The 25,253-nt window shown below is 44.9% G+C and overlaps 1 protein-coding gene across 1 annotated transcript in view; it reads left to right on the top strand.

Annotated features, from left to right (window-relative positions):
- FRYL (FRY like transcription coactivator) overlaps window positions 1-25,253 on the top strand; it is a 3,917,685-nt gene that overhangs the window by 3,808,751 nt on the left and 83,681 nt on the right. The window contains exon 61 of the mRNA XM_044055727.1: window positions 702-898. Coding sequence (XP_043911662.1) covers window positions 702-898 — 197 coding nt within the window. The remainder of the gene's footprint in view (window positions 1-701; window positions 899-25,253) is intronic.

The raw sequence follows: 25,253 nt of genomic DNA, 5'->3' as shown, positions 1-25,253 counted from the left end.
TGATTCTATTTCCCACATTTATTCATTAGGTGTATTCCTTAGATATGTCATGTATATTAGTTTTGTTTTGTTATCTTTGTATCTGTTACTGTGTGATGGTTTAGGAAAGCATCTATTTATCCCTGTCCCTGCTCTGTGGTATGTGTATTATTTTAAGTTCTGCTCATCAGAAGCAGGATATAAGTTGCTTTTAGGGGCTGTTTCCTGTCTCTCAAGCATGTTGTGCACAGTTCTTTGATAAGTCATAAGACCTTTCCAGATGTTCTGTGATTTATGACCATAAGGTTTATAGGTGATGCTCATTTGAGTACACTAGATATGCATGGTTACCCCACTGAATGCCAACTACTGACTTGATGCACTGAGTCAGACTAATGTGTTACTAGGATTTTTTAGCTAAATCAGCACATAATTGTCATTTGCTTTTCATGACATACTTTTGAAATATTTAACACCCATCTAAAAGGCCAGTCAGTACTTCATTACTAGAGCAGATGCCTTTGGAATGCTTCAGTGTCAGTAATGAGATTTTATCTTCACTTCTTGTAACCGTATTACTAGTTGTGATTTTGTTCAAAAGGTGTTCTTTACACTTGCTACAATACTATTTGTATTTTACTAACATTTTAACATTCTTAAGTTCACTGTAACTGCAGTGTTTCTGTTGCACTTGCTAAAGATGGTTTCTTTCTCTACCTCAGGTTATAAACATGTCTGATGAACTAGCCCAGTTAGAGGCCAGCTTAAAGGAGGCCGAATCTCTTTGTGCCAGCAACAGTGAAATTAATGAAATCTTGGATGCATCACAAGCTACCACAGAAACTGCACTTCATTCTCTTATAGAGACCTTGAAAAACAAAGATTTTGTGTTAGCAATTGGACAAATCAAGGCTTTCAGGTAAATTATGGAATGTTTAATCTGTAGATGCTGTTGTACTGCTGACACATTGTTAAAGCTGACAGCTGCAGCACTTTAAGAACTGGCCCAGATCTAGAGAGTTAATGGCATAAGAAATGTAAGTAAAAAATGCACATCATACTGTTTCAGCTGTGTTTTTAAAACCAAATTCAGTTTTTCATATTTATGCATTCTTCTGTACACTTAAGTAGTCTAAATTGTACTTGCACAGTCCAAATTACATATACGTAGTCCTTGTGTAGTTGAAACAGTGTGTCTTATTAATTTGTCACTTTTTAGTGCAGGAAACTGTCATACAGTTAAATCAAATATGTAGAGCTTATCCAAACAGTCTTATCTTGGTTTGTGGTTGACTGTGCAGTATACTGGGAAGAGATTTTATTTGAATTTATATTTTATTTTTTATCACTGTATCTGATGTCAGTTTCATTCATTCCTCAATTGAAGGGTCTCAGATCCAACCTCGGAGCCAGCATGGCTGCATTTACTTAATAATGAATCCAGTTCATGAGCTCCTCCCTTTACCCACAATGTGCCAGAACCCTGTAATACCTCTGATCTAGTTTACCCCTTCTTCACGTCAGACACAGATTCCACTCTCGAGTTTATAGGATGTTTTTCTTCTGATTTGTGAGTGTAATTTACTGTTTGTATCACTTATTGTTCTGTCTTTTAGTTTCACTCTCAGCCTTCCTGCCTTTCTTTACGAGTTGGTAGCATTATTCACTTTCCTTTTCTTACCCTTTTTTCTGGTTGATAACATCGCTGGTACTTCTGCCATCTTTCTCTGCTTTCCTATCCTCTCATTGGTACACCCTTTGCTTTATTTTTTCCTTAGCAAAAAAAAAAATCTTTTTTTCTCCATGTTTTTCTCTCTTTATCATGGCTGAAAACCTATGGGTTTTAAAAACTGCACTTCCTGTGGACACAAGATACCTAATCCTGATGCCTACAGGGAGTGTCTATACTGCTTGGGAGTGTCCCATCTTGAAACTCCATGCTCCATTTACATTCGATTTAAATCTAGGTTCTTGATTGATCGCTGCAGCAAGTTAGTTTTGAAAGGATTACTTCCCTGTTCTGCTACATTTTCTGTTTTATCTGTTTCAAGGACAAAAGTCTTATTCAGAGACCAGGGAACACAGAAAATGGTCTCCCAACTGTCCACTGAAAGCAGCAGAAATTATGAAAAGATCGGATCTGACCCAACTGTGGGGACAGTTAAATCTCAGAGAACCCAATCCCCTCGTTTTTCTCCAGCGCCCATTTCCCCATGGCTGTGTTCACCTTTTTTCCAAGAAACACCAAGGAGGATGCCACGTTCCCTTTCTACCTTGTACTTTGTCAGGACTTCCAGGAGCTTATCCAGCACAGATGTGGAAAGGATGCTGAGGAATTTTCTCAGGGCTCAGATTCAGATGGGGGTGTTATTGGTTCCATCTCCCATCGGATCCGTGAGCCACTAACCTACTTGTCATTTGCTTATTTCTCCTTCTGTAAACCATCCAATTTTGGAGTCCTCAGATCTGAGAATCCTGAGAGTCGATGTGTTGGATTCAAAGACAGCTAGGTCATTGACTGTGTCCCTGACTTGTTTGGTGCCAATCCCCGTAGAGCAGAATGAGCAGCTTCATTGCTGGATTGGGGGAATGGGTTCAACTTTGAGGTTGTCAAAGCCACCCCTTCCCCTCAGCTTTGGCACAGGAAAGCTTAGATATGACTCCTCCCTTGTGGCTGGAGAACGGGCAGTGTCGGGGCTCATCAGCATCTGGGGCTTCGGCTCCATTGTGGCTGGCCAAATCTTCTACCAGTCCTTCTGCCTTTGAGATGGTGGAAAGGGCTTTCTGTCATCTAAGAGTCCAGTCTACCCTTATGTATTCAGAACCTACTCCATTGCCACCATCAGGTCTGAGTTCTGATCCTCATCAGCTTATCTAGCAGGTACAGCTGGCCCACTTGAGCATCCAGGCAGTTCCTCTTCAGCAACTTGCCCTCTTTTCTGACACCTGTCCAGAAGAGGTCGTGCAGAAGTAGGCATATAGATTCCCCTAAGACACTGACTTCAGTGAAGGAGAGTGGTCCCCAAGGTCTCCACCAGAAGATATTCTCCTTTGGAGATATTCTAGAGACCCTTAGCCAGATGGGTGGATGGTCTTCCGATGTTCATCGTGTTACCCTGCTGCAGTCATCACACTTGGTTTATCCTGCCATCAGGCGATCCCGCAGTCGGCCAGAGTTCCAAAGTCTTGGTCCGGCGTCGGTTGCTGTCGCTTCTTCCCTGACATCAGTGCGCCAGGGATATATAAGAGGCATCCAATGCCATTTTCTTCAGTCTTTCTTGCCACGCGGTGCCCGAAGCAGAAGCAGTTCGCAAGTGCCGGTCGGCCGACACCTGAGATTTTCGAATCAAATTTCGGTCCGAAGTCTTCAATAAAGCTAAGTACCCTGTTGGGGAACCTTTTCTTGCCTCAGTCCGATGTCAGAAAAAGTTAACAATTGCATTTCTTGTGGGAAGCAAATACCTCACAAGGACTTCCATTCTTATTGTATTCCTTACCTAGGCCCAGACCACGACGTCACAGGTTGTCAGTTTTGTGCTAGGTTTAATAAACGCACTGTCAAACACCGTTTTGACTTCGCACGACAGTACTTTGGTAGGAAATTTAATTAGATCATCCCGTTGGAGCAGCCGACGACCAACATGCATAGAAAACGCAAGGATAAGGACAGGCAGCCTAGGACTAAGCCAGATTCTGAGGCCTCTGCTGGGCCTGTCGCCGGTTTTTCGGTTTTCAGTGAGGCGCCTACGCAGCCCCAGACGACCGCAGAATTGGAACCCCAGACAGCTGCGGATTCTCAAGCGGAGTGTACTAGGCTGTCGCAGCCATCTTCATTTGGCCCTTCCGACACCGGAGCAGGAGGAGATCCCAGTGCAGTAGAAACACCTTCGGTTGCAGAAGGTGTCTTCAGACCGACTACACTCACCATTAAATCTTATGCTAAGCTTAAAACTCCATTAAAACCAAAAAAGACTGTACATCAGTCTCCAGTTCAAGGCCCCATGCCTAAGAAACAGATGCTTAAGATGGCTGAAAATTTGATTACCCTAATCAGGGGTTCCCATCCCCCTCCAGATAAAAGACCAAGACAAGAGGAGGATTATGCTTCCTCTGACCAGGTTTCAATTTCCTCAGATTCTTCTGAGGAACAGGATTACACTTTTCCCCCTTATGAAGACTCTGATGCTGAAGACTCTATTCCCTCAGCATCCCCCCCTGAAGACTACTCCTTTGGGGAAACTTTACATACCATGAGGGAACATTTCCACTGGGAAGGCCAGGACTACTCTGATTCTAAGAAAATGCTCCGAGAGTTCCTTTTACTACCCCAGCACAGACCACTTGCTATCCCTCCAGTTTTAGACATTGTGGATGATGATTGCTTGGAGTCTAGTCTAAATTCAGACTCTCTACCTCCTTCTCCAGCCAAACCAGACAGATACTACAGAGTACCTGATTCTCACAAATTCCTTTATAAAAGCCCTGTGGCTGACCCAGAAACAATTTCCCAGGGTCCCAAATGGGCTAAAGCTTCTATGGCTAAAAATCCTGTGCCCTCTGAAAGGGATTCCAGAGCCCTAGATAGATGGGAAAAGAAGATATACACCTCAGCTACTCTGACTATGAGAGCATTAAATTGTCAGTTTCACATGCTGAAATATCAGCAATTCCTAATGTCTCAATTAAAACAAAAAAATGAGCACACATTCAGAACAGTCTGAATTCAAGGAAATGCAGGATCTGTTGCATGCAGCTGAACAGGTGGGCAAACATACTTTACAATGTGGATTTGATTCATTGGAAGCTTCCTGTAGAGCAGCTGTTACTGGGTCTGTCATACGTAGACATGCTTGGTTAAAAGAACAAACCCTACCTGATCATGTTAAGGCAAAATTATTGGATGCACCTTTACAGAAGGATGTATTATTTGGTGTCAAAGCAGAAGAGGTTTTAAAGAAAATGGAGGATAAGGCAAAGTCTATGCAGACGGTCAAGGATTTGTTACAGGTAAAACCCCCACATTTCAGCAGAAATTGGCCAACAAAAAAATGGTCCTTTCCAGCTTCTGACAGGTCACAGAGGGGCAAAAACAGATGCCCAAGGGGCAGAGGTCAGTCACAAGGCCCTTACAAACCTCGCCAATGGGGTACTGCTACCCAGAAAGGAGGAGAAGACAGGCCCCAAGCTAGTAGAAGACAAACACAATGACTCAACCTTCAAACTACCAAGCAAATCTTTCTTGACAGCTCCCTTGGGAGGAAAATTAGCACTTTTTACAGACAACTGGCACATCATCACAAAAGACAAATAGGTCCTAAACATTGTCTCACAAGGATACAGAATCCACTTTCATACCTTGCCAAGGATAAAAGGAATGCCAAACCTGCCACCAAATCAATGGGCAGAGGCACAAAAACAAATTACAGCTCTCATGGACATGAGCCATTCAGCAGGTACCTACACAGGAGCAAGGACAAGGATTTTACTCAAGACTCTTTCTAGTCCCCAGAAAGGAAAAAGCATGGAGACCCATTCTGGATCTTTCAATTCTGAACACCTATCTGCAAGTACCAAAATTCAAGATGCTAACACTACAGCAGCTTCTTCCCATGCTGGGCAAGAATGCTTGGCTAATAACATTGGACCTCAAGGAGGCATACCTGCATGTCCCTATCAGACAAAATTGCAGAAGATACCTCCGCTTCATTGCAGGTTCAACCCATTATCAATTCTCTGCACTGCCCTTTTGCTTATCTACTGCACCCAGGGTCTTCACAAAATGCCTGGCACCAGTAATTGCATACTGCAGACAAAGAGGAATTCAAATATACCCATACCTGGACGACTGCCTTATTCAAGCAGAAAGCAAGGACATTCTTTTAAAGCATCTGGCATTTGTCAAACACCTTCTAAGTTGCCTAGGGTACACAGTAAACGAAAAGAAATCAAAACTAGTGCCCTCACAAAACATAATATTCCTGGGTGCCAGCTTGAATACAATGGCCCAGATGGCTCATCTCTCGCCAGACAAGCAACAACAGCTGACTCAATACTTCAAAATAATGGCAATAAAGACCCAACTCCCTGCAAGAAGAATTCTGCAGGCCTTGGGATTCATGGCATCTTGCATACTACTAATACCATTTGCAAAACTGCATATGAGGAAATTACAATGGTACCTGAAAAGCGTATGGACTCAGCACAGCCACAGCTTGGAAACAATGATACCACTCATTCTCTGCCTTCAACAGGAGTTTCTATGGTGGGCACAGGCATGTCACCTCAACAAGGGTCAGCCTTTCACCTTGCCCACAGCCAGGCAAACCATGACAACAGATGCATCGGACTATGCCTGGGGAGCACACATGGCAGGACAGTGCATTCAGGGCAAATGGAATACAGATCAAAGGCATCTGCATATCAATCAAAAAGAAATGCTAGCAGTACAGAATGCCCTAACAGCTTTCAAGGACCTCTTACACCCAGGACAACTAATAATAAAGACAGACAATACCACAGTAATGTGGTACATAAACAAGCAAGGGGGCACACATTCCTACCCTCAATGCAGGCAAGTAATGACCTTGTGGAACACAGCACTGTCTTACCAAGTTCAACTACAAGCACAATTCCTGCCAGGAAAGAAAAACACATTGGCAGACGACCTAAGCAGAAACATCATGGATCCCCATGAGTGGAAACTAGATTCACAAGTATTTGCAATGATAACTCAAAAATGGGAACGCCCAGACATAGATCTGTTTGCCAACCCCCAAAACTACCAACTTCAAAAATTTTGCACAAGGACATTCCACCCACAAGCTTGGAAAGTGGACGCCCTCTCATTCAGCTGGAAAACTTTAACAGTGTATGCCTTTCCTCCACTGCCTCTTCTAGCAAAGGTACTGCTGAAAGTCAGATTAGAGAGGCCACAAATGATACTCATTGCACCAGACTGGCCACGCCAACACTGGTATCCAATTCTAAGGAACATGGCCCACGGCCCACCATGGATTTTACCACAAATTCCTCACCTGCTCACCCAGCGAGACAATCAGATTCTACACAGCCAGCTCAAGACTTTAAACGTGGCTGCATGGCAAATTACCTAAACAACCAGCCAACACCTCTATCCAAAGCTGTTATGGATGTCATTATGGAGGCCAGGAGGCCCAGCACCAGGAAAACCTATTCAGACAAATGGAAAAGATTTTGCGCCTGGAACCAGGCTAAAGGCCAAAATCACCTTGATCCAAACATTCCACACATTCTACAATATTTAACTGAGATGTTGCACAAAGGGCTTTCCTTTTCATCTATTAAGATCCACGCCTCAGCAATTTCAGCTCACAACACAGATCCTCCTTTATTTTCACATCCACTTCTAAGACAGTACTTCAGAGGGGCTAAGAACATAAGACTGCACAGGAGAGCACCAACACCTACATGGGATCTCAACTTTGTTCTAGAAAAGCTTATACTGCAGCCCTTTAAACCAGCTTTTTCAGCTGATTTAAAATTTCTTTCATGGAAAACTGCCCTGCTACTAGCAATAACTTCAGCTAGAAGAATCTCGGAGCTACAGGCACTAATGGCAGTGGAGCCTTTCCTCATTTTTCATCAAGACAGAGTCTCTCTACGAACTAACCCTTCCTTTATGCCAAAGGTGGTATCCAGTGTGGCCCTAAACCAAACCATTCATTTGCCCACCTTTTTTCCAAATCCCCAGAACAAAGGAGAAAGACTCCTGCACTCTTTGGACATTCACAGGCAATTACGTTACTACTTGGATAAAACTAAGGCTTTCCGAAAATCTGACCAGCTCTTTGTAGCCTATGCTGCAGGATCACAAGGAAAAGCTATCTCAAAACAGACCATTTCAAAATGGATGGGACATTGCATACATTTCTGCTACACGCATCATGGGAAACCGGTACCTGCTAACATTAGGTTCCACTCCACCAGGGCTACAGCTACAACAGCAGCCTTTCTCGGGGGGGGTGCCAACCAAAGATATTCTGGAAGCTGCAACTTGGAGTTCAGTGCACACCTTCACCAAACACTATCACTTACCTCTATATTCTAAGACTAGAGCTGGTTTTGCCACTGCAGTTTTGCAGGGTTTACTAGCTTCTTCTTACCCTATTTAACTCCACCACCCATCCTTAGCTTTGGGATTCTACCCAAGTGTGATGACTGCAGCAGGGTAACACGATGAACATAGTACAGTTTTATACCTACCATAAATGTAGATGTTCGAGTGTTCACCCTGCTGCAGTCCAGGTTACCCTCCCTCCATCCCCTCTGAACTAGCTGGACTTATCTATACCTTTCTATCCTATACAACCTCTGTGGTGTATTTGCTTGTGCCTGAAGGTATTGTTTTATTTTATATGTACATTTTTACATAGCAATATATATTGCCTACCTATTGGGGGCACCTGACATCTGGGGCAAGAAAAACTGAAGAAAATGGTGTCGGATGCCTCTTATATACCCCTGGCGCACTGACGTCAGGGAAGAAGCGACAGCAACCGACGCCGGACCAAGACTTAGGGACTCTGGCCGACTGCGGGACCGCCTGATGGCAGGATAACCCAAGTGTGATGACTGCAGCAGGGTGAACACTCGAACATCTACATTTATGGTAGGTACAAAACTGTACTATCTGCCTTCTCAGGAGGAGTCAGTGTTTCTGGAAGCCTTCGGTTCTAGCTCATCTGCATCCTGGGTTATAACTCCCCCATTTGATGACCTTATAGATCTGATGGGCATGAAAGGAACCAGATACTGTAGAGCCCATTCCTCGTTGCCCCAACAAATTTCTCGCCCCTCTTAAAGACAGTTCCTGCAGATGCCATGGTTGTAGTAGTGGCCACTAAAGAAAAGCTGGCAGAACAGAGCTCTTCTGTCCATTCCCCTAACAGAGAGTCCAAGGCATTTTGGACAGATTTATAAAGCACGTTTACACCACAGTGACATTATTTGGCAAATTTCACTAGATTGTAGAGAGATTTGATTAACAAATTCTTCAAATCTCTTTCTGGGTCCTTGTCTATGCAGAGCACAAATGGCTATCTTCACAGCTGGCCAGCCATCAGTATATCTCTAATGCATCTATGAGGTTGATATTTCACGCAGCTGAAGGTACCTCATGGGTGATGGGTTCAGACATAGCCATTTGGAGACATGCCTATGAAATTTTGCGGAGCCCTTCAAATCTTTATTTATCAATTCTGTCTTTGATAGATCTTTCTTGTTTTTTCCTACACTTAAAGAAACGATGTCCCACAATGAGCAAGATGGGAAGACATTGTCTGCCATGGGAAGATGTTTTTCTATCCTGGAGAGATCCTTTTCCAAGAATCGGCATAAAAGTAAAAAGATGTGGTTCTGAAAGTCACAAGGTCCTTTCTAGGAGGGAAATTTCCCCAGAGGCAAAAGGCAGTGGGGGGAGGTCCAATGGAAGATGCTACCCTAGTGCCAGAAGAGGCCCGCAAAGCTAAAGGTTTTTAAAATACCTTCTCAGATAAACCCTTCCAGTGCTCCTGAAGTGTTGCCCAACTCTTCTTTACTGGAGACAGTTGGGAGGGCGACTGTCTTGCACCCAGAATCCTGGACATCAATTACAAATGACACCTGCATGCAAAAAATTGTATCCAGAGGCTGTTTCATTCCCTTTTTTTCACATCCCACCAACCAAACAGAAAAGGCTCCCCAGCATTTCACCCAGTCAGCAGGTGTTATCAGTCTTAAAAATTCAAAAGCTGCTAGACAAAAAAGTTATCCAGAAAGTCGTACCAGACCAGATAGGATTCAGAACTTACTCAAGGTTCTTTTTAGTGCCAAAGAAGACGGGGGACCTGAGACATTTCTGAATCTCAGCAATCTCAGTTTGTAAAGAACTCCAAGTTCTAGATGGTCACTGTTCAGTCCATTCTGCCATTTCTATGAAAGGACAATTAGATATGCTCTGTCGATCTTCAGGACATATACTGTCACATCAAAATGAACAGATGCTTCCAAAGATATCTGCACTTTCAGCTGAGGACCAGTCATTATCAGTTCAGAGCCTTACCCTTTGGTCTCACCACAGCCCTCAGGGTGTTCACCAAGTGTATGACAGTGTTAGCAGCTCACATAGGTGACTGCTCGGATTCAGAGCATTTCCATAACTAGATGACTGGCTCCTCACTACCCCAATGAGGCATCTCCTTGCAAAAGCCAGGGACTACTTGCTGCAACTATGTCAGTCTTTAGGCATCACAATCAACTATGCCAAGTCTCATCTACAACCTGTCCTAGTCTTGGAATTCATAGGCGCCTGTCTGGACACCACCAGTCAACTAGCATTTCTTCCATCAAAACAGAGTATAGTCTGTAAGATTTCAAGTGAGACAGATTCTTTCACACACCTCTCTTCCTCGGCAAAACTGTTCCTTCAGGCTTTTGTTCTGTGGCAGCTGCTGCAACCTTGGTCCCGATGGCTCAATTCTTTATGTGCATTCTTCAATTGACTCTAGATGTTCAGTGGTCGATTCTTCCAACATCCATTGTCCTCACCAATAAAACTCACTCAGGTTTGTGGAAATTTCCTGCTTGGTGGGTACAATCCTCAAAGTTTGTCAGGGATGCCGCTTTTTGTTTCCACACCTGGTAGCCACAGTGACCATCAATGCCTCCCATTTGGGGTGGGCGGACATTTCTTCGGATGGGCGGTCCAAGGCACTTGGTCCCTAAAAGAGGTGAATTTGCATATCAGTATTTTGGAGATGAGGATGGTCCTCCTAGCATTGCAGGCCTTTCAGGACTCCCTCCCACTGGGAACAATTGCTGTCCAAACAGGCAACATATCCGTGGTTTGGTGTATCAACAAACTGGGAGGAACCCAATCGTATCCCCCTAATCAAGAAGCAGTGCGTGTTGCAGGGGAAGATCTCCAACCAGTTTCTTATGGCAGCACTCATTCTGGGGAAATCTAGTGTGCTAGTGGTCAGATCTGAGCAGGTCCATTCTGATGACTCGTGTGGTCTCTCAAGTCAGTTAATGGCAGAGGATTTTCTGAACCGTGACCATCCAGATCTTCTTGTACTGAACTGATCGGTTTAATTTGCTGAGATTCAAGATTGGTCTTCAGTCCCCTGTTTTCCTTGTCCCTAAAAAGAATCTTGAGTAATTTCCAGACTCTCTCTGGTCTAGGGAGGACCTCTTGGATGACTTTCTTTTCTTTTTCTGACAGATTTTTTATTTCTAGTGCTGCTGCTTCACTTTGATTGGGTGGGACATCAGGGATTTTGCTTGATAATAGTGGTGGAGGATGGGAAAATGATATTGTATAACCTCTGTATATTATCCTCTACACACAATTCTCTTGTAATTTCTGACTAGGCTCTCTGGTGCAGGGATAGAGGACCCCTGGCTGCCTCCAGAGATGGACATTCGGGACTTCCATCAGGAGTGCTGATAGGATCTATCAGAGAATTTATTCCTAGATCTCTGGTTATGCGGACCACCTCTGCCACAGGGACAGTTTATTCCATAAGAGTCCCCTCCTGCCCTGTGGGAACAGTATCCATGTGAATCTTGGAAGGTTCTCTGGGATTTTTTGAACTGTAATTTCCATCTGCCTCATTGGTTCCTAGAAAAGGTCCGTTGAGGGGTCAAAAAACATATGGCCACATCAGACAGGATTTTCCTTTCTGCTCACACGTAGAGTGTGTGTCTGTAACTTTGGGATCAAATAAAAAACTTCTGTCTGACAAAGGAAGATTTGAAGGGTTCTGCAAAGTCATCCAGGTACATCCAGGCATGCCTTCTGGTGCCATGAGGTATCTTTAGGCACGTGGAAGATGAGCCTCATGGACAAGTTTGAAATGGACTGAAGGGTAGCCAGTTGTGAGGAAAGAGTACTGTCTGCCTCTGAGGATGTGGTTCCAGAGAGAGATTTGGAAATTTCTTTAATCAAGTATCATAACATGTGTCTGATAATTCACTGATCTAAGAACAAAGGTCACTGAAGCATAGGCATGCTTCCTGAACCTGTTCAGCACTCTAGACTCCCTGTTAGAGGGATGGACAGAGGAACCTTGTTCTGCCAGTTCCTTCCTAGTGGCCGTCACTATCAATGGGTACTCCCTTACTTCAATATGTTCTCTTCTTAGGTGGTGCCAGGGTCCTATCTGGTCTCTTGGGGATAGGCTCAATTGTGTCAGTTTCCTTCCATGTCTGTCAAGAGACCGAATCATTGAGTTCATTGGCAGGCAGTGTCACCCAGGGGGTAGATGGGCCAGCATCAAAAGCCTTCAGGAATGTAGACTCCTCTTGGGAAGGGTTATAAGAGGACCAACCACCCCTTTGTTTTAGGACTTATGAGATGTCTCCAAATGAGATCTTATCAGGTGGTGATCTGGGGGTCCCTTCCCTGTCATCAGTGTCCTCTGTGACAGATGCTCATGGAATGTCGAAGTGCCTAATATTACACTTCCTCTTCCTAGGGACTTCTTCAGTGGGATGGTCTGGAGAAGTGTCAGAAGAAATTACTGTATCCTGCTCGATTGCCTGGAGACTGGTTTGGGCAGGCTGTCCCAGTGGAGCAGATTATTTGAGGCTCTGGACACAGAATGGAATGGAACTGAGTAATTGGAGCCAAAGAGGAAAGAGAAGTCTGAAATCTGGGAACAGGGGAAGCTCTCTCTACTACCTTGAAGACAGAATGTCTCTAAGAAAATAACACCGACAGATCTGATAAGGCATGCTTACAGGACTGTTGGCTCCTTTTGGCTCCTTTTGCCCCGAAGGAAAACTTCTTGAGGAAGGAGTGAGAGCCGAGCTGTCCATCTCTGAGGGGCAGGGACAGCTCTGACAACTTTGGAGTCGAGTCCAACACCCCAGAGCTGGCACCGATGCTGCGGCTCCAAGAGCCATCCATCTCCAATGTACTCAGTGCCAGACCACTCAGAGACACCATCAGAGTCAAAGATGCCATCATCTTCAGATCTGAGGCAGACTTTTACAGAACCTTTGGTTCTGATGGCTTTGAAACCGAAGGTCGGATTGGAGAAAGAGCTGATAATGGAGTAGTAGTACTGACAAGGATCTCCGGACCCAAAGAGAACGGAGGAGGGGGAACTCCCATCATTATCTGCATCTTGAGGAACTTCTTCCTCATCCTATCCACATCAATTTCTGTAAGGGTCTTGAAAGATTGAATGGATGAGGCAATGGATGAAGATCTTGAATGGTGTTCGGGTGATTGTGCCAAAAAGGTGATGGGAGCCATGTGATGAATGGATATGTGAAGATTTTTGTGCTCTAAATTTCAGATCTGAATCTGTAGGATCTGACTTTTTAGCATGCTTAAGAGGACTTTCCAATGATGGAGCCGAAGCAGTAGATGCTGTCAGCTCCAGACATCTTTTACAAGACTCTAGTCGAGTATCTCCACTTTTGTCTGTTATTTTGGGGGGGTTGAGCCCCAGAGGCTATAGAAGTGGATTTAGAGTGTAGCAAGCCCCTAAGAATTAACTTATTCTTTCTGTCAGTCAAGGCACAGGTATTAAACCCCTTACAAATATCACAGTCAGCATCGAGGTAAGTAGGCCCTAAAGAATATACGCACTTTGAATGTGCACCCGAGTTGGGAATTTTGTGGCTGTAGGCCACACATTTTTTTTAAACTTGAAGATTTATCAGACATAATAGGGCAAACAAGGAAAGAGCAAAACACATATAGAAAATATAGAATTATAATGGAACTTTAACTCATGAAAAAGTAATAGAATAGCTCATTTGAGAGTTTACAGTGACTGTGTCTGAACACAGTATCAGTAAATGAGATCTGGGGTATGTTATGCGACTAGGACATTATGGGTAAAGGGAGGAGTTAGAGGGTTTCAGTGTTCCACAAGCTGGAAGAAGTGGCCGATTCGGACCTGAGGACTAGATCCTGGACTGAAAAAGATGTCTGTAAAGCAAAGAGAATGTGCACTAAAAAGGATACTGCTTTGATGTTAAGTTGTCTATCTCGCCTTCATTCTTGCTGGATGGGTTCGGAGCCGACCTCGGCTCCGACTCGGCCACTCTAAAAGCTCGAGAGTTGGTTCCACCGGCTCGAGGCTCCCCTTATATCCCACAATGCTAGGCGTGAGTTACCTCAGATCTCGTTTGCAGCTACAGCGATCGAGGTGTGTTTTCTACCGGCTCCAGGTTAGTGAAAGTTTAGACTAGTTTAAATTCTTTAAACTTAGGCTAGTTAGTGTAAATTTCTTTACCACTTAGTGTAGTGGACTTGTTTATTCCCTTTTTATCTTTCCAGTCCCCTCCTTTTATAAAGAACACTAGTTCTTCCCTAAGGCCTTCGGGCCCTTCCTTCCCTTTCCTTAGAGAGTGTATGTGTTTTACTTAGGGAATTTTATTAACTTATCTTTAGTTTTAAATAATTCCCTTTTAAACCTATCAGTGTAATCTGTGTGTGTGTTTTTTGTGTGTGATTACACTTCGGGTTCCTTGAGTATGTCCAAGGATACAAAGGTCTCAGGCTTCAAGAAGTGTGACTCGTGCTGTCAGAAAATGTCTCTGACAGACGGTCACACTTCTTGTGTGTACTGCCTGGGACCTTTACACCTGCAGGACTCTTGTGCTGTATGTCATGGCTTCAGCCCTAGAGTCCTGCAGGAGAGAAAAAATAAGCTCATTTTGAGGGGCTTAATTAAGCCTGAAGGTTCCCTTCCTGTGTCTTCAGGGAAACCTTCTAAGGCTTCTAGGACCTCGGCTCCAGCTTCAGAGTCGAGGCCTAAGGCTTGGAAGCCTACTGCTTCATCGGCTCCGGCTGGAGCCGATGAGTCTCTGACTGCTGTTTCAGTGGTTTCCTCGGCTCCGGCCGGAGCCGAGGCATTAGAGAGTCATGGGTCGGCTCCGATCATACCGTCGGAGCCGACATCTAGAAAGAGATCGAGGTCACCGTCCCTTGGCTCCGTTCATTCGGCTCCAGCGTCTCCCCTGCTGTCTGAACGGAGCCATAGATCTCACTCCTCCAGGTCATCGAGGCTATCAGATCACGACCTCCAGAGGGTAGTGAGTAGACTTTTGAAGTCCGAGGCACTGGCCCAAATGCTCCAGAGTCCGACTCATCAGTCGATGCCTCAGCTTGTTCCAATTAATATTCCTCCTCCGACTCCTTTGAGCTCGAGCGGCGACTCGGAACCGAGACTGTGGTAGCGTCGGAGCCGATACATTTGTCTTCGGCTCCGTCGTCGGCTCCAATTTCTTCCTTTGAAGAATCTCGGTGCCGGGCTTCCCTCGTCGGCTCCGAGGGGGTGAGTGGCATCGGACCCTTGTCCGACCCCCCTCTCCCTCTCGGTGCTTGGCTGGTGAGTTCGGCTCCGACATTGGCCTCGGAGCCATCCCTGTCGGTGCCGAGGGAGGTTCTCAGCTTCTCGGAGCGGGGACCTCTGGCTCTGCCTGACAGGGGTGCATTCGAGGTCATGCGGAGTGTGTTGGAACCTTGTTTGACTCCACAGTCGGCTCCGTCCGCCCCTCCCACTTCGGTGCCTTTGGTTATGTCGACTCACTCCCTCATCCCAGACCGCAGAGAGCAAGCTCCTCAAGAATCCCCTGTTGGGATCTCATCCTCTTCCGAGGCCTCTCCTGAATTGGCAGGGGAGCCCCCTAGGAAGAGAAAGTGTAAGAGGAGGAAGCACTTAGACTCACCTGAGTCTGTCACCTCTGACACAGATTTAGAGGATTCCGAGGGTTCCCCACGTTCCCCTTCTGAAGATGTCTCTTTCGCAGACATTCTAGAGATCCTGAAACAGAGGGGAAATTGGCCAGCCCTTAACCCTTCGGAGGATGAATCTGTGTATCTTGAGGCGTTTGGCTCTCGCCCTTCCACCTCCTGGGTGTCCCCCCCCCCTTTGATCCCCTCATGCAGGTGGTTACAAAGAAGGCCTGGACGGCTCCTGATTCAGTGGACCCTACCCCCAGGAGACCCTCCAAATTTATAACAGCACCAACCGACAAGCAATTCCTCACAAATGGTGTTTCTGTGGATGCTATGGTGGTAGCTGCTGCCACCAAGAAGGAACTAGCTGATCCTTCGGTGCCTGTCCATCCACCTAATAAGGAATCCAGGTCTATGGACAGGTACGGGAAGCGGATGTTCTCATCAGCGACCTTTGCAATGCGTTCGCTGAACTACCTATGCCATTTTACTCGTCTTCAAAGGGACTTGATCAAGGAAGCGAGTGATATGTTGAAGGATCCTACAGCTGTGGGTTTTCAAGACAAGATGAACACTCAGCTGGCTACCCTGAACTCCATAGCTAACTCCTCCATGCGCCTCCTTTCTTATATGGCTGATGGAGCGAGCAGGGCCGCAGGGACAGGTGTGACCTTACGCAGGCACGCCTGGATGCGGTTATGCAACTTTGCGGACCCCTTTAAAACGTCTTTCACTAATTCCCCGTTTGATGGATCATCTCTTTTTGGTCCTCAAGTGAAAGAAACCTTGACTAGGTGCGAGACAGATGGCAAGACTCTTTCTGCCGTCTGAGTCCGTTTTTCTACTCCTTCTAGGCCTTACCCCAAAGGCCAGAAAAGTGGGAAAATGTGGTTCCGTAAACAATCTCAAGGGACTTCGCCTGACGACAAAGTCTGTTCCCGCCAGAGGCAGAGGGGGAACAACAATGGTAGACGCCGCCTAGAGGCAGGGGGGGTCCGCAGAACCAGGGCAATCGTGAAGTCTTCTCTGATAAGCCCTTTCAGCATCCCTGAGGTGTTGCCCGACTGCCTACCTTCGGAGGCAGTCGGGGGAAGATTGTCACTGTACCCAAAAGCCTGGCTATCCCTGACTCAAGACAAATGGGTACAGTCCATCATTTCCGAGGGTTATTCCATTCCCTTCTTTCGCATTCCAAACCAATCAAAAAAATCCCTTCCAGATGTTCCACCCGCTCAAAGGGATCTTGCAGCTTTGGAAATTTCAAAGCTGCTTGCAAAAAGAGCAATTCAGCCAGTTCCAGCAGACCAGCAAGGATCCGGAATCTACTCCAGGTTCTTTTTAGTTCCAAAGAAAACAGGGGACTGGAGACCATCTCAGTATCTTGAACAAGTCAGTCAAGAAAACAAGATTTCGGATGGTCACGCTGCAGTCCATCCTTCCCCTTTTGGGAAAGGGAAGCTGGATGTGCTCTATAGATCTTCAGGATGCGTACTATCACATAAAAATGAAAAGACGCTCCAGAAGATTCCTCCGCTTCAGGCTGGGAACCAGTCATTTTCAATTCAGGGCCCTGCCCTTTGGTCTCACCACTGCCCCCCGGGTGTTTACCAAATGCATGGCAGTGGTAGCTTCTCACCTGAGACGACAAGGATTCCAGGTGTTTCCATATTTGGACGACTGGCTCCTCACAGCTCCCACCAAGCATCTTCTTCTAATGGCCAGGGACTACACCTTTCGCACTTGTCGAAATTTAGGCATTTCAATAAATTTCGAAAAGTCTGTTTTGTCGCCTTGTCGTACTATTACCTTCATAGGTGCAAATCTAGACACAGTCAACATGTCTGCAAGACTAACAGATCAGAGAATAACAGACATACACAAAATAGTCTCACTCCTCTTCAGCAGCAACAGAATCAAAGCCAGGCTAGTTCTGAAAGTGTTGGGGATTATGGCGGCTGCCATACCTCTGCTTCCATTAGCCAGATTCCACATGAGAATCCTTCATTGGATGCTCTTCACGCAATGGTCGTACCAGCAACTTCCAATGTCTCACACCATTATGATCACGCAATCATGCAGAAATCATCTTCTGTGGTGGATGTCTTCCCCTTAGCTCTTATTGGGAAGACCCTTTGTTCCTTCCCCTCCGGTTGCTACTCTGACAACGGACGCCTCCCTGATCGGGTGGGGGGGCATTATCAGGGCAGAACTGTCCAGGGCACATGGCAACCAGACGAATGCCACTTGCACATAAATGTTCTAGAGATGAGAGCAGTGCTTTTAGCGTTGCAAGCCCTTCAAGACTCTCTTCCCTTGGGAACGATAGCAATCCAGACGGACAATATGTCTGTAGTGTGGTATATCAACAAACAAGGCGGAACCAGGTCCTACCCCCTGTGTCGAGAAGCACTCAGACTGTGGCAATGGGCGATTTCTTCTCAGCGTTTTCTGATAGCAATGCACATCCCCGGGAAGTCCAATCAAATCGCGGACAAGTTGAGCAGAGCTATCCTCATGCCTCACGAGTGGTCTCTGAAAGACTCTGTTGTGAGAGAAATTTTTCTCAAGTGGGGCCAGCCTTGCTGCGACCTTTTTGCTACTCCCCAAAACAGCAAGTGCAGAGATTTTTTCACTCTTTTCCTGTTACCAGGCCAACCCAGCAGAGACGCTCTAGTCCAGGTTTGGCCCCGGGGACTTCTGTATGCTTTTCCTCCCTTCCCACTAATCTCTCAAGTGATACAGACAGCTATCGCTCAGAAGGCTTCATTGATCCTCATTGCTCCGTACTGGCCTCGACAGGTTTGGTTCCCCTTTCTACATCGGTTTCTGTTGGAGCGACCTTGGCATCTGGACCTAGTTCCAGATCTTTTGATCCATCAGTCGGGTCAGTTTCATCGCTCCCTTCCTTCCCTGAACCTCACTGCTTGGTTCCTCCAGTTCCAACCTTAGCCAGGCTTCCTCAAATATCTCACTCTGTTAGAGATATTTTGATAGCTTCCCATAAATCTTCCACTCGAAAGATTTATTTGAGTAAGTGGAAACGTTTCGCCTATTGGGCTCAAGGAAGGGACATAGATCCTTTCACTGCTTCCATCCAAATGGTCCTTGATTTCCTAGCTGAACTCTTCCATGCAGGTTCATCTCCGTCTACTCTTAAAGTTCAATTGGCAGCTATTTCTAACTTTCATGTGGGCATTTCAGATTCTGCCATCATGTCCCACAAGCTTTGCAAAGCTTTTTTGAAAGGAGTTTTTCTACTCAGACCTCCGGTAAGAAATCCTCCTCCTCCTTGGGACCTAAATTTAGTTCTCAGTTCTTTAATTCTCTCCTTTCGAACCTGCAGCTTCCTGTTCTTTAAAGTTACTATCATGGAAGACTCTCTTTCTAGTAGCTATTACTTCAGCTAGAAGAGTTTCAGAACTTCATGCACTCAGCTGCCGACCTCCTTATCCGTTGTTCCATAAGGACAGAGTATCTTCTGAACCAATCCGTCCTTCTTACCAAAAATAGCCTCCTCGGCTAACCTAAATCAAAGCATTGACCTCCCGTGTTTTTCCAGAATATTCTAACAGATCTGAACAAAGATTGCATTGGCTAGATGTTCATCGTCAGTTAAGGTACTATTTGGATAGAACAAAACAATTCAGAAAATCTGACCAGCTGTTCGTCTCTTATGCAGAAGGCAGAAAGGGACTTTCAGTTTCAAAGGTATCATTATCCAGATGGCTAACATCTCTGATCTCCCTTGTTTATGAAATTAGACACCAAAAGCTGCCTAGCAAACCTAAAGCCCATTCTACCAGAGCTTTGGCTACTTCTATAGCTTTCCAAGATAGACTGCCTATTGACACCATTTGTGCAGCGGCTACTTGGGCTACTCCTCACACTTTCATTTCTCATTATAAGCTGGATTTAGCCTCTAGACATAGAGCTAACTTTGGTTCCACTGTTCTCAAGAGTCTGTTCCGTTAGGCCACCCGGGACAAGGTGCTAGGGACGGTCCCATCCAGCAAGAATGAAGGCGAGATAGACAACTTAACATATAGAAGTTATGTTCTTACCATAACGTTCCATGTTAGTTGTCTTCTTCTCGCCTTCTTCTTGGCCCCACCCTCCTTCCCCCTGGCCTGGACAGACCTAGAGGAGTTTTTGATTGTGACCTCTCTTTCTACCACCTCTGTACTTTAGGTATATGCTCTGCTGTGCATATTTCCTGGATCAGGATGTAGGTCACCCTTCTCTTCTCCCTTGTTTATAGAGGTGGACTTTGTTACTAGTTATTCTATTACTATTATAGGCTGGGCCTAGCTTACAAACGAGATCTGAGGTAACTCACGCCTAGCATTGTGGGATATAAGGGGAGCCTCGAGCCGGTGGAACCAACTCCCGAGCTTTTAGAGTGGCCGAGTCGGAGCCGAGGTCGGCTCCGAACCCATCCAGCAAGAAGAAGGCGAGAAGAAGACAACTAACATGGAACGTTATGGTAAGAACATAACTTCTATTTATGTAACACACACGAGATAACATTTTTCTCTAAGAAAACCTTCAATCCACAGAAAAAGACCTAATTTTTCCAAAATAGAAGGTAAAAAAAGAGGTAAAGGGCAGGTGAAAAGGAAGAAATCAAAACTGAACACGGAAGGATTGAAGTACATTACTGTAAGAAACAAGAGAAAGACATTGACAACATGCCTCAATCTGTGTATGTACAAAGCCAGATGGATGAGAATTGTATGCTTGCAAATGTAATAAGCAATTAAAACAGTGGAATTAATAATACTAATGGTGATGAATATCTCATTCCTCTATAACAGTTGATAGAGTAGATATTACTGAATTAGAAGTTGAAGGTTCTTCAGATATGGTCAGAAAAGATATTCTTGTAATTGGACATTCAATTATTAGAGGAACTGATGTTTACATTTGCAGAGAAGATAGTAAACATTGAATAGTGTCATGTTTGCCAGGAGCAAAAATAGAGGATGTGAGGCAGACTTAGTATTCCTTAACGTAAGGAAGTACGGATCTGTTTTATATTCATGTCTGTACAATGATCTCATCTGGAAGGACACTCTGACTGTTAGGAAGTTGCATCCCTCTTAGTTACTATAACTTGAACAGGTGTTAGGATATATTTTTCACAAATCACATATAGAAAAGAGAGTCGGGTCACTGTGAATGAAAAGAGTTTTGGGGGTAATTACCTACATGAAAAAATGTCCCTTTTTAAAGAAAGTGGAAATGTGTAGAACTTCCAAGACTAATTTTGGGCACACATGTTCAGACAGGATGGCATGCACTTGTTAAGATAAGGGAAGATAATTTTTGCTGCAGTTATTTTGTAATACTTAAACACAAAGCAGGATTTTTTCCAGGTCAGAACAGTTCTCAGATAGCAACATTTGATACATCTCTTATGGTTGTTGGAGCATTAATATATTTTTTTTTTTTAATTTTAAAATTTGCTACATTCTCACAGGATTAATGATATTGTTTGTTAAACATGATTAAAAAAGAATGACTGGGAACTAGTTCTGTCAGAGTATAAATGTTTTTACTGTAACTGACATTCTAAGAAAAAATCAGTTGGATGTGCTGTGATAGGGATTAAAAATAGATCTGATGTCGATTTTCATTCTTTTCTCAACCTCAGATCCGACTCAGCGATTATTATTGCTCATGGTAACCTAAAAGCTCTCGAGCTTCTCCCTAACCACTATGCACCAACCCCTACATACTCGGATCTTGTTTGCTGCTTTCATGAAATAGATGTAATCATCAATAGCTCTTGAGTTTTTAGTCAGTTAAGTGAATTTTTCATAGTACGTTTTTCTCTGTTTAACTATCTTTTATATACATAGTATATTCTAGTTTACCTTTGGTATATATTTTTCCCTTCTGCATCTTTTTTTACGGGATTTTATACAGCTAAGTATTTTTCACTACTAAAGTTGGTAATTTTTTTCCTCCGTTACCCATCTGTTCTAATTAAAAAAAAAAAATCTTCTTTTTTGATAGTGTTTTGTCTTTATTAAAATGTCAAAGAAAGGTCCTTCGGTATTTAAAAAAATTTTAAAATTGTGGCCGTAAGCTGCCTTTTTGAGGCGCACATGATCTGTGTGTGTATTGTTTGAGCCCAGAACACTTAAATATGGATTGCTCCATTTGTAAGAATTTTAACCCTCATGGTTGCTCACTGAAGCAATTTCTGGGGCTCAAAACCTCAAATTGAAACTTAAGGAGCCTTCAAAAAGGTTCCCAAGGCTGTGTCTGGTTCCTCTACTCTGTTTTCAGTGGAAACATAGATCCAAAGACTTCTGCTTCAGAATCGACTTCACAAAAAACATTATCGGATCTGACACATCATCCTCAGACCTGCAGCTCACCTACCATTGACCCGGTGCCGTCCAGGTTACTGTCTCCTTTCTTGGGGAAACGGCACCCAAAATCTCCTTCATTAGCCTCCTCTTGTTCTTCCAGGAATATGACCAAAGCTGATGTGGATAGAATGATCAGGCGATTCTTCTTAGCGCAGATTCCAATGGGTGTTCTTCCAGCTTCCATCTCTTCAGATCAGGAAGATGTTCTTCGTGTTTCACTGTTGCAGTTATCACATTTGGGTTGTCCTTGCTTGGGTAGCCCTTGGCAGGCCTGAATACCAGAGACTTAGTATTTCTGCGTCGGTTGCTGTCGCTTGAAGACTTGGACTTGACGTCAGGTCGTCAGGGGTATAAAGGAAGGAAGTCAATGCCATTGAATCAGTGTTTCTTGCCGTGGAGCCCAAAGCAGAAGCAGTTCACACAAGTGCCGGTCGGCCGCTACCCAAGTTTCATTTCCGAATTGAAGTTAAAGTCTTCGAAAGCTAAGTACCCCATTGGGGATCCTATTTTCTTGCAGTAACCGATGTCAGAAAAAGTTAATAATTGTCTCTCCTGTGGAAAGCAAATACCACACTGGGACTTCACTCCTACTGCGTCACTTGTCTAGGCCCAGACCATGATGTCCCTCATCAGTTCTGTGCTTTGTTTAATGCCAGAACAATTCATCGTCAGACCCTTATTGTAGCCAGATATTTCCATTTACAGTCCTCAAATTCCATTATGACTTTTGTAAGCCATCCAACAGCAGACCTTCCGAAAAAATGCAAGGATAAAGACAGAGACAGACCGCACGGGACTAAACCTTCTGACGACGCTACCGCCAAGCTGGTCGTCAGTCCTCTGGAACTCACTGAGGCGCTTTCGTAGCCCCTGATGCCCACTTCAGTTAATTTGCAGGGCTCTACTGAGACCCTTTTTGGATGCTGCGGAATGCTTCTTTGTCTAAGGATTCTGCAGTCGTCTCTACCTTGGATGGATCTGGCGCCGCTGTGCAGGCACCGACTTCCGAGGAAGTCCTTGACAACACCAAAGCCAGACATAAACCGCCGCCTTCTTTCCCGGCTACCATTCTTTCTAAAACAACCGAGTTCCTTAGGCCCAGGGGTCGAACCACCCTCAAGAAAACGACTTCCAGCCATTCTTTGGCGCCTGCTCCCTTGCCTCAGTCACAAATGCTTAAAATGACAGGGGACCTTATGCTGATTAGGGGAAGCCAAGCCACTCCCTTAAAAAGAAAAGGAGATCTGTCTCCAGAAGTTTTGTCTGAACAAGAGTCAGATGAATCTGATGCATGTGACCATGAAGACATGCAGCCCTTCTCTACATATGAGGATTCTGATGCAGAGGAATATATTCCTTCAGCCTCCCCCCCAAAGGATTTTTCCTTTAGAGAAACCCTGCATACTTTAAGGGAGCATTTCAAATGGGAGAGTCAAAGACTACCCACAGTCTAAAAAGAGACTCAGAGAGTTCCTGGACCTTCCACAGCACAGGCCCTTAGCCATCCCCCCAGTCCTAGATGTGGTAGATGATGTCTTCCTTGAATCCAGCTTGACTCCAGATGCCCTCCCCCCTGCTCCCAGAAAGCCAGACAGGTACTACAGAGTCCCTGACTCTCACAAATATCTCTTTAAAAACCCAACTGTGGACCCAGAGGTCATTACTCAAGGCCCAAAAGGGGTTAAAGCTACTTCAGCTAAGAATCCCACCCCCTCAGACAGGGATTCCAGAGCACTGAGCAGACTGGGTAAAAAAGCATACACCTCAGCTACTCTTGCTATCAGGGCACTCAGTTGTCACTTCCATATGCTTAAATATCAGCAACATACCTTGGAACTCCTTAAACAAAAAATTTCCTCCCTTCTTGCATGGGCAGATTCTAAAGATTTACAGGAATTAATGCACTCTGCTGGCCAAGTAACTAAACACACTTTGCACTGCGGTTTTGACGTCCTAGAAGCTTCTTGCAGGGCAGCAGTCAGTGGATCTGTCATTAAAAGACATCCATGGCTTAAGGAACAACCCCTGCCAGACCATGTCAAATCAGAATAGTTGGATGCACCCTTGCACAAAGATAACTTATTTGGTACTAAAGCAGAAAAAGATGGAAGAAAAAGCAAAATCTATGCAGACTGTTAAAGATTTCTTACAAGTACAGCCCCCTAGGTTCAGCAGGCATTTTCCTTCCAAGCACTGGTCCTTTCCTGCACCTAGTAAACAGGCCCAGCCTAGGCCCTGTGGAAACAGACCTCCAAGACAGCAGTCCCATGGGTTGCAGAGATCTAAGCAGTGGACTGTCTACACTTCAAAACCAGGGAGTTCTAAGCCACCCTCTTATGGCAAAAACTCACAATGACTCTCCCCCTCCCTACCTCGCCTCTGCCCACCATCACATACCCCTAGGAGGAAAACTCTCCCTTCCCTCAAGCACCTGGGCCACCATTACCAAGGACCATTGGGTTCTGAACATTGTGCCTCAGTAGTATAAATTCTCCTTCCAAACCCTTCCATCCCCCAAGGGGTTCCTGGATCTACCACCAAGTCAGTGGGCAGAGGCTCAAAAGCAAATCCATTCCCTACTCTCCTTGGGAGCAGTAGAACATGTTCCTGCAGAGCAGATAGGCCAAGGCTTCTACTCCAGACTTTTTCTCGTACCCAGAAAAGAGGGCACCTGGCACCCCATCATCAACTTGTCCATTCTAAACACTTTCCTGGTGATCCCAAAATTTAAAATGCTCACACTCCAGCAACTGCTACCCATGCTGTCCAAGAACACTTTGCTAGTCACCCTGGACCTAAAAGAGGCCTATAGCCACATTCCCATCAGGGAGTCCTGCAGAAAATATCTTCGCTTCAGGGCAGGATCTCAACACTTTCAGTTCTCTGCACTTACCTTTGGCTTATCTACTGCTCCCAGAGTTTTCACAAAATGCCTGGCTATTTGCTTTTTGCAGACAAAGAAATATTCAAATTTATCCCTACTTGGACTACTGCCTTATTCAGGCAGACAGCCAGGAAAAGTGGCTCAAAGACCTGGCTTTTGTAAAGGACCTACTTACCTCCTTAGGGTACCCAATCAACGAAAAGAAATCCAAGCAGGTACCCACCAAAAGGTTTAATCTTCCTGGGAGCAAGTCTGGACACAGCATCCCAGATGGCATGCCTAACACCACAGA

Source organism: Protopterus annectens, chromosome 14.part0 (genome assembly GCF_019279795.1).
Source record: "Protopterus annectens isolate FY-2018-M chromosome 14.part0, PAN1.0, whole genome shotgun sequence".
Taxonomy (NCBI): Eukaryota; Metazoa; Chordata; order Ceratodontiformes; family Protopteridae; genus Protopterus; species Protopterus annectens.
This window is presented reverse-complemented; position numbering and strand designations above follow the sequence as displayed.